Source organism: Echiichthys vipera (assembly GCF_963691815.1).
Source record: "Echiichthys vipera genome assembly, chromosome: 14".
Classification (NCBI taxonomy): Eukaryota; Metazoa; Chordata; class Actinopteri; order Perciformes; family Trachinidae; genus Echiichthys; species Echiichthys vipera.
The window spans coordinates 17298442-17308910 of NC_139839.1; the positions used below are offsets into that span (position 1 = coordinate 17298442).

A 10469-nucleotide genomic window follows, 5' to 3' on the forward strand; every position below is an offset into this window, starting at 1 on the left:
TTGATCTTTGCCTTTATTTAGCACATTGATTATGCATGTTGTACAAAATGTGCAGAATAGATAAATTTGACTGGACAAAGGCTATGACACAGAGGCCTACATTCATTTTTTCATTAATTCATCTTCAATCGCTTGTCGCGGGGGGCTGGAGCCGATCCCAGCTGACATCGGGCGTGAGGCGGGGTACACCCTGGACAGGACGCCAGTCTATCGCAGGGCACATAGAGACAAACAGAGACGGACAACTATTCGATAAAGTAATTTGAGGTAACTTTAATCACAAAAAAATAGCTATATATGTTGTGGGCAATAATGTTATGTTTCCATATGGAAACACTTCATAGATGGTGGTGGGTTTTTTATCTGCCACTGAAATCAAATATAAAGGGAACATTTTTCCCTGTGGTTTCATAAGTCATGCAGTGAGGTGTTAATCTTTCACACTATTATGGCATCATCAAAGAGATTGTCTGCAAAGCTGCGGGTACATTTCAAAGGCTGGTCAGGATCAAAAAACCATGGGAAGACTATAACACTGCCTACACTCACAGATGTTAAGTCACTCTTTACTGATGACATTTCAGTCTGAGATCTGTAGTGAATGATTGAAAGTACCAGAGTTCAATCTTAAACTCGCTTCAAACATGTAGTGCTCTTAATATTAGGATCTAATATATTCATTTGCAGATGGTTCCCAAAGATGGAAAGGTAAAAGAATGTTTCAATTTGAAAATTTTACTCTAGAGCTAAACTATGCAAGATTTTAATGTAAAAACTAAATATATGTGCTTGAATTAAATATGGTCTTGAATAGACACCTCAGCCCACAGGAAACAGTCATGAACGTACTATTAAAATAAAATAGATATGATACCAATCATCAGATGAAGAGAAATAAAAGACTTGCACACAATCTTAAAACAGACATCTGAATATATATATTTACACATCAAAGCAGTTAAATACATCCATTGATGATTTAGACATATAAAAACAGATGAAATCTTAGAACTATACACTTGTCTTAGGTATAATTTCACCAGGTTCTATGGTTATGAATAAACTCATCAATAAAAACAAAAAGGAGGAATAGTTACAGACCACATGCCTATTTTGCCTGTATGTATTTGTGGCCAAATTGCCTATTTATTAATATTATTTTACATTGTTTGCACTCGATCCCATGATCCAATTGCACATAAGAACAGTAGCTGATCTGATTTGGTGATACAGTGGCCAGTCAGCGTAACTGTTGCCTTGTGTTGTGTCCCCTTTGGGTGTTTCAGAAATATTCAAACAATTCTCATATGTTTAGTCTTCATGTTAGGCAAGTCACGACAAAAGGGACTTTATAAACTTCCTGTTACCAGTGACCAATGAAGTAATGATGGCTGCTATCCTGTGCCATCATCCTGTGGACTCTAGTGACCACAGGACATTATGAATGTGTCACAACCCTCATACACATGTACCACACATTATCCATCAGACGCTTACAGCTGTGAGGCATCAAAGTGTTATCATATGCTATTCATATGTGAGGATTGTCCCTCTCTGTGTCTTTGGCCAGGCTCTGCAGCAGAGACCCCTGGAAGGCCTCGTCGCACGACTCAGGGATCAGAAACTCCAGCAGCAGGTCGCAGATGCAGTAGATCAGATGCCTGCACATCGTCACACAAACACAGACCGACATCATCTGTTATTAATGCAGATGCTTATATGAATAACATGGCATATGAAATGATCAAACAGAGCTGATGAATTTGTTATTGTACGATGTATGGCACTGTGCGTGACTTGATGGAAAACAGGAAACTGAGGGGTTAGGGATGTCTAAAAAGTACATACTTAAAGTCCAAGGGAGCTTTTCTATTATTTTTGGCGACAAGTTTCATGAACATTTCAAACATAATCCCTTTTAATCTGGATATCCTCTCTTAACTTATGCAATAGTGCCCCATGAGCTGTTATAGTGCTTTTCTTTGTCAATAGCATTCTCATTTTTCAGCAAAGACACTTCTGGCCAGCTTTTTATTAATCTGGGCCTTCCCCCATTATAAACACAACCTCCCATTTTTTTAAAAAGAAAATCATGCAATATGACCATACATAAGGTGATGTGTATTATTCCACTCCCACTCTATTTTCTCTTTTTATTTCCACCAGGACCATTAACAGTTACACAGCTTAAACTTCATTCCATTAAACTGAGACTCAGTTTAGGCTAACTTCTTTTTATTTTATTATTATTATTTAAATTGGAGTTTAAATGTATTCTATTATTAGATTATTTCAGGTACATGGTTAAAATATTATGCTATTTTGTTGTCAGCTAAAAAAAAATATATATATATATTTGTGATCCAAATACAAATACAGATATTTTTGTGACTTAAACAGATTGTAGTTGTGTTACACTGCTACTGTAGTAGTTATACTGTTTAGTGTATTATAGTGTTGATGTGACAACCAGAGACATTTGTATCCTGTCTACAGTTTCTGAGCTCTTGAGTGTAGCCGCCTAAAACAGCAGCATCGGACGTAAGTTTACACAACAGTTTTGTTGTTGACTCACTTGTTTATCTGATGATCCTGTAAAGACTCCAGCATGGTCTCCAAGCTCAATCTGTACTTATCACTTCCCAGCATGTCAGTGATAAGCTCTGTTCAGGCACAAATAATACAACTCCAAATGAAGTTGGGACATTGTGTAAAATGTAAATAAAAACAGAATACAATGATTTTCAAATCCTTTTCAACCTCTATTCCATTGAGTACAAAACAAAGACAAGATAATGAATGAATTTTTTTGCAAATATTCACTCATTTTGAATTTAATACATGCAACACATGCCAAAAAAGCAGGGACAGGGGCAACAAAAGACTGGGGAAGTTGAGGAATTTAAAAAAAACACCTGTTTGGATCATTCCACAGGTGAACAGGTTCATTGGAGACCGATGAGTGTCATGATAAAAGAAGCATCCCTGAAAGGTTCAGTCATTCACAAGCAAGGATGGGGCAAGGTTCACCACTTTGTGAACAACTACATTAGCAAATAGTCCAACAGTTTAAGAACAACGTTTCTCAACATACAATTGCAAGGAATTTACAGATTTCATCATCTACAGTTGATAATATCATCAAAAGATTCAGAGAATCTCTGCATGTAAGCGACAAGGCCTAAAACCAACATTGAATGCTGTGACCTTCGATCCCTCAGGCTGTACTGCATTAAAAACCAAAATCATTCTGTAAAGGATATTACCACGTGGGCTCAGAAACACTTAGTCAGTTACTACAGTTCGACGCTACATCTACAAGTGCAAGTTAAAAACTCTACCATGCAAAGCGAAAGCCATATATCGACAACACCCAGAAACGGTGCTGGCTTCTCTGGGCCCGAGCTCCTCTGAGATGGACTGACGCAAAGTGGAAAAGTGTGCTGTGGTCTGACGAGTTCACATTTAACTATTTTTTTGGGAAATCGTGGACGTGTCCTCCGGGACTAAGAGGAAAAGGACCACCCCGATTGTTATCTACGCAAAGTTCTGCTTAGATAACAAACAAAGCATCTGTGATGGTAGGGGGGTATTAGTGCATATGGGATCATGGGTAACTTCTGCGGAGGCACCATTTATGCTGAAAGGTACATACAGTTTTTCAAACAACATATGCTGCCATCCAAGCCATGTCTTTTTCAGGGACGTCCCTTCTTATTTCAGCAAGACACTGCCAACCCACATTCTGCACGTGTTACGACAGCGTGGCTTCATAGTAAAAGAGTTCGGGTACTAGACTGCCTGCAGTGCAGACCTGTCTCCCATTGAAAATATGTGGCGCATTATGAAGCGCAAACGGAGACCACGGACTGGAATCGTACATCAAGCAAGAATGGGAAAGAATTCCAACAATAAAACTTCAACAATTAGTGTCCTCAGTTTCCAAACACGTACTGAATACATTAAAGTTTATCAGTTTTAACATTAAATATCTTGTCTTTGTAGTGTATTCAATTGAATATTGGTTGAAAAGGATTTCCAAATCATTGTATTCTGATTTTATTTATGTTTTACACAATATCCCAACTTCACTGGAGTTGGGGTTGTAAAAGAAAAAGGACAACATACTTCGGGAACCTTCAAAAATCAGCATTCAAACAGCTACTATCTGAATCGAGCAGCTGCTACATACCTGGGAGCAGCTGCATTAGACAGTCCAGACATTGCTCCTTGGTTTCCTCTCTTTCTGCAGCACTACGCTCTGGACCTGGCTGAGCAGGCAGTGTGCCGCCTGGCCATACAGCTTCCTGCAGCACTTGTAGATAAATCACCCAGCAGGGAGCACTGGTAAGGTGGGCAACTCCTACATCCAACCATCTGAGACAGAAATTATTAGATTAAATGTTCTCTTTGTAACTTTCATAAAACCCCTTGTAATTAGCGACATTGGTGGTTGTTAGTAAACTATATTATCCACTCCATAGCTGCCAATGAGTGCAGGCCAGAACAATGAGGCTGCACATAATTGACCAGCATTATGTTGGTATAATGCTGTGGTAATGGTAAAATACATTACAATTATATTCAGAATAACGCTAGCTTGCTGTTTGCAAAAACAGCCAACGCCACAGGGTCTCATCTCTACAGGACAGCCAGCAACCTTAGGTCCATCTCTGGGCTGCTGCTACAGAATGTACCGTATAGCAGAAGAACAGCACTGCCAGTGAATTTGTTGACGTTAGCAGACTCCATGTAGCTATGACTGTTGGCTGTAGCGGAGCTGAAGAGAGGCGAGGGACCCGGGATACGTGCAAAAGATCACATCCTTTGGAGTTTCCCAGAAAATCCTTTCGATTTCTTCACATAGTTAGTCTACAGGCTGTTACAGAGAACTGAGAAAGTCAATGAAGGGCTCAATTTTAGGCTGCGTAACAACCAGTTCGCCAATAACAACGATAATTACATGTAAAACATTACACACAGAACCTTTAACGTTCAGTGTTCTTCTGTACACAAGCGTCTTCTATTAGGTATCAGCCACTGTATAAAACAAACAAGTGGAAATAAATACAGTACAGGCAACATCATTTGATTGATAAGGAAGGAATGAAAGACAGGCACACAAGGGGAACAACACAAACAAGCATTTGTAAATTTCAATAAACCACTGCAGGAGCATGAAAATGATTTACCGACATGCTTAGTGAACCCTTAAACTCCCAGAGGCACATGTCAAGTCCCAAAATGGAGGCCAGTATAATCAGCTAATGACAGTGGGACACTAGAGATTAGACATGCACAGTTCCCACAGACTGTGTGGTAACAACAAGCTCAGTGGTAATTCTAGATTCCTAGTGAGACATAAACTTTGAATTGAAAGAAAAGTAATATTTTGAAAGGCAATCTGAGAGAATGTCATGCAGCAGTCGTGTGCTACAAACCAGTTAGTGTCTCATAGGCTAGAAAAAGACCCAGTGCCTGGATGTTCAGCTGTATGAAGGGGAAATAATGGAGAGCAACAATATCACATGCTTGCAAAAAAAAAAGGCCAGCAGCCACATATTTTCAAGTAGTTCCAATAATAGTCAACATGCAACTGCTGTGTCAGCATTAAATAACATAATAATAAATATGTATATTTAAAAATAGAATACACAAACTCATAACATATCAGCACACCTTCCTTCTTCAGGATGTCAGAAACAGAGTTATTTATATTACAGCTGTCTTTACAGCAGTGAAAGCAATAAAGAAGCTGAAAGAAACTCCAACCTCTCAATGAAGGTGCCAAAGAGCAGCCTGATGGTCTTCTGTATGTTCTCGGTGCACAGCCAACTCCACTGGTCCTTCATTAGCAGACACAAAATGTTCAAAGCGACATCTGCCACAGCTGTGTCTGCAGTGCACAGCAACAAAAACAGACACACAGGAAATTCATGGGAACACCTTTAAACACATATTACACACTGGAGAAAAAAAACACACCAATGATGGAAAGTGACTACGGGAAATACTCCGCAAAAGTCTAAACAAACAGTGGAGTTTTGCTGCGCCCGAGTGGTGATGCTGAGTTACTGCGAGTCGATGTTGACGTTATGGATGAAACTAAGGCAAGACTGTAATCATAAAATATGTACAATGTAAACAGCATAAAATATAATATTTATATAAACTCAACCTGTCCCATGGGTTTTCCCTGAAGTTTTCTTGTCTTTGCAAGGCATCTCACAGCCCTTCTTGGCTGTCTCTTTTCCACTCTGCACACATAAAAGTTTTTCCTGCTCTCTGACGAAGCTCTCCAGGCCAGACAGTGACATGCCATTAAGTACCTATAATGAGCAAAGCAAAAATGTCCGCTGTATCCAGTTTATGTTTTAAACACAGAATTATAATTCAGAGAGGGTAAATGGTAACTTACAGCGCTGCCTTCACTAAAGCAGTATGTCACTTTAGGGAGTAGGTCAGGTATATTGAGAGATGGAGAAATTTTGCTTGGGAACATAAGCCTCCTGGTAAGAAATCCAAAAACACAAAATACAACATCATTCAAAGTGCCACTGTAATTTCAACACCATGCACTGTATGTTTGAATTGATTATTCAGTGAGTTGATAGAAAGACATATGGAAAAACATTCCTGCTACAAAAAATATTTGTCTCTAATTGTTGTTTTTTTCATGTAGATGTTAGCCCTTAGAGCAATTCTTACCTTTCTGGCATTTTTTACACTTTTCATCTGTAATCTTAAAATGCTCCTAATACGCACATGGCTCACTAAAATGTAAAAGAAATCCACCAGGTGATAAAACTCAAAAATATTAAAAGTGGAACCTCCTACAAGTCAATTTCCCTCGAATTGAGAGCAGCATTTCTCTCTCAACGCACGTTTCAGGGCAGGAGGGAGCTTCAGTGGTCAGGACGGGGGAAGAGGGTGGGACTTTTCGAGTGAAGCGCTGAGTGCTCTAACTGACACATGCAAGAATGGTAAGAATTGCTTTAAAGCCTCTAAGACTCAATCTAAGAGGGAAAATAACTATTTGAATGATCTGGTCACAACCCATGGAAAAATGCAAAGTGGGACAAGGGATCACTGGAAGTGGACACTGGACTGATATGGAGCTCTCACCTGTACTTTCTGCTGTCTATTGTTCTTCCATCAGCATCTCCCTCAAGGTCCTCCATTGGACTGAGGGGCTCGGGATGAGGGAAAGCTGTCTTCAAGGTGTCTAAAGCATTTTCCATCATCTTTAATGGCAATCAAGGTGGAGAAGACAGGAGATAATTAAAGTCCCCTAAAGAAAATATATGCACATCACACTTTCTATCGCATCTTAAGTGTTGATCAGTAAGCTTTAGAGGTGCACACTAGGCAGCTTCTTTTGTCTTTGAACAAAGCCAGACTAGCTGTTCCCCTTCCTTCCAGTCTTTATGCTAAGCTTTATATTCATATTTATTCATATGCATACACACAGACATCAATCGTCAATCAATTTCTCATCTCAACTCTCGGCAAGAAAGAGACTTTATGTTGATTGTGTTCTTTTTTTCTCAATTAATCACAGGAATTATACACTGCGTTTCTTACAATCACACTCCTTCCTCACAAGATCTACAGCATTATTTGTTATTTCTCACCTTATCGATTCTTGATTTGACAAAAGGCTTTCTTCCAAAATATGGGCTAACATCTGAATTGAGAGCCAGGAACTCCTGCATGTCCTCACTGTGGGTTGTCTCAGGAATACTGCTTAATTGCTGGGAGGGGGAAAAAACTAATTACAGATTCACAGAAAAAAAATGTATTACAGGAGTTATGATCCCAATACTTACTTTAAGGAATGTGTCCAGTTGGCTTTTACGGGCTTCAACCTTGTCGCTGTCTGCACTGCCAAATGGAAGGTCAGGGAACATTTTCTTTGGGCCTTTGACATCTGAAATTCATGACATTGATTGCAATGACACATCTGTCTTTGAATGCTGCAGTTAAATGGTCAATTGAAGAATAAGACGGAAATTTCTTACTCTTGATTACTTTCTTGACTTCAGGCTTCTCTTCTAAACGTGTTTGCAAGTTGAGGAACTCGCTGTACCTCCGGTTGACAGTGTGAGAGGACACAGGTCGCAGAGTGCCATCATTTTCTGCATCAGTCATCGTCTCAAACTGAAATACAGAAAGTAGAGGTTAACGTGTTATAATCAATAAAACTCTAAGTTAGTGGCCGATTAATGCAATTTAAAGATAATCAGCATTGGCCGATGCCTACTCTGACAAGGCTGATTGGTGCCGCAGGCTGATGTGGACTGAAGTTAGCACTCGCCCAGTATTGCCGTTCTATGGGCAGACATCAGCGAACCAGCCTCCAACCAGCTAAACTAGCTTTAAGGGCTCGAAAAAACTATTGCATGGGCGTCTCCAGTCTTCAATAAGTAAAACATTGATCAGATTTGTCCTTTGGGATGGTTGTGGGACAATAAGCAAGGCTGCTTTTTAGTTGCCAATCAACACAAAAACATTTTCAAAACTATGCTGCAAGTTATAGAAAAATCCAGACAATAATAATGTTAAATAAATGTCAATTTAAATTGAAATAATCAAATCCAGCAATTTTGCGTCTCATTTCTTCTTCTCATAACATTACAATACACATATTTTATCCGATGCAACAAAAACAACAACATTATAAGGACATTATATATTGGCCATAGGCAGACCCATCTGTTGACCACTAATCAGTAATACATATTCAAACATCAAGAAGTAGGAGGTGGCATTACCTTTACAGTGTAGAGAGTATAGGGATGTGTGCCTGTGCCACGCTGTTCCTTCGCAGTGACAGTACCAGAAATTTGCACATTCTGAATGTTCACAGGTGCAGCTTGGATGTTGGGGTTATCAAAGTTGCAGGAGGTGAGACTAATTCTTATAGGAGAACTTGTTTGGGATTTCTCTTGGGCTATACCTGCTGGCCACTGGGTGTCGTCAGGCACCACCGCCTTCGGCCCAAGATTTTTCAGAGGACCGAAGCAGCCGAACGCCTCATCATCCTTTAAAGTGGCCACGTTGCAAAAGTTTGTTGGAGGACCACAGTCGCAAAAGCCTCCTGCCAGGTCATCTTCGGAGTCTGACTGAATTAAGGAGTCCAGTGAAATCATTTTGGACTCTGGTGAGTGGGAGCATTGGCCGGATGTGAGTGAACAGCAGTTCAATTTGCAGGGTGTGAGCAAACCTGCGCGGCAACCTTCTACTTTCCCAGCGGACATCAGGCTAACCATGCTGCTCTGTGAGGAATCCCTCTCACAGGTGGTGCTCTGGCTCTGTAGATCATCAAAGTCAGAGGTGCTTCTGCTGGTGAGACTGGCTTGAGAGGAAGACAGTGACTTGCAGGTGGTCCAGGACTCGTGCTGGACCTGACATCTATATAGTTCAGCTGCAGCTGGGAGCTCATCCACATTGATTTCCTGTGGTTCTCTGGACCTCGTGATTATGTCTACAATGGTCTGGTTGAGCCAGTCAGGATCAGACACCCTGCTTATGAGCGGCAACAGCACGTTGCAGGCGATGAGTTCTGTGACCATGTAACCTCCAGTCTTGGTTTCCATCTGAGGGTACGGAACGAGCACATTTAAGACGAGGTTAACTAGAGCTCTTGAGTAGCCGAGCTCAGCGGCTGCACTGCTGACGGCTGGGTGAGGGGCATCTACTTCACTGTAGAGCTGCCAGAGGCTAATGCTCTCCGTTTGCGTTGACCGTATCTGCCTTGCCGTCATGTAGCTCTGGAGGTGACAGCCATACAGCTCTAGCAGCTGCTGAACCAGTGCTTTTCTGTCCACTCGCTGCGCACGCTCCTTCAGTTCCATCACTGAGTCCAACATCGAGTTACGCACCGCACGTTCAAACTCACCCTCCACCTCCGGCAGCAGAGTACGATACCACGAGGACACAAAGTCACGCACAGCTTTGTGGACAGCATTGTGGATCTCGTGGTTCAACCTCCACTCATGTTCAGGTGAATACAGAGGCGGGTTAATTTTTCCAAGAGGCAAAAAGTGTTCCAAGTGGAGAAGGCTGTTTGCGTCCAGGAGGGCACGGCAGCCGAGCCAACCCCCGAGAACCACCAAGAGACTGGTGAAGACGCAGAGGAGCCAGACATTCACAAGGAGATGGAAGAGGACAAGCCATGCCAGCAGAGCTCCGAGCCCTAACAGCCTCCGCTGCCCCAGCAACTCAGATAAAGTCCAGTGATAAGAGTTCTTTGTGGAAGGCATAACAGCAGGTGAAATGTGTCCTGTTGAAAAAAGACAAGAACATAACATCCTGTTATATCACAAGCACAAAGGATAAGAAGAGGTGCTGAGATTGCTTGCTTCATTTAATTTATAAACACTAAAAACCAAACACTTCTAAAATCCTTTTTTTTACAGTTGTTTTGACGTGCAACTAACAAATATTTTCATTATTTATAATTCTAA

General features: G+C 40.9%; 1 protein-coding gene across 1 annotated transcript; it reads right to left on the bottom strand.

Annotated features, from left to right (window-relative positions):
* Nucleotides 1–965: 965 nt before the first annotated feature.
* On the bottom strand, nucleotides 966–10265 carry snx19a (sorting nexin 19a; the record flags this gene model as incomplete). Its single annotated transcript, XM_083926561.1, has 11 exons — nucleotides 966–1661; nucleotides 2576–2663; nucleotides 4193–4377; nucleotides 5773–5896; nucleotides 6179–6329; nucleotides 6419–6509; nucleotides 7126–7244; nucleotides 7635–7754; nucleotides 7830–7930; nucleotides 8022–8160; nucleotides 8775–10265. The coding sequence occupies 11 exons, from the start codon at nucleotides 10263–10265 to the stop codon at nucleotides 1532–1534; spliced, it is 2739 nt and encodes a 912-aa protein (XP_083782687.1). The 3' UTR covers nucleotides 966–1531.
* Nucleotides 10266–10469: the final 204 nt, after the last annotated feature.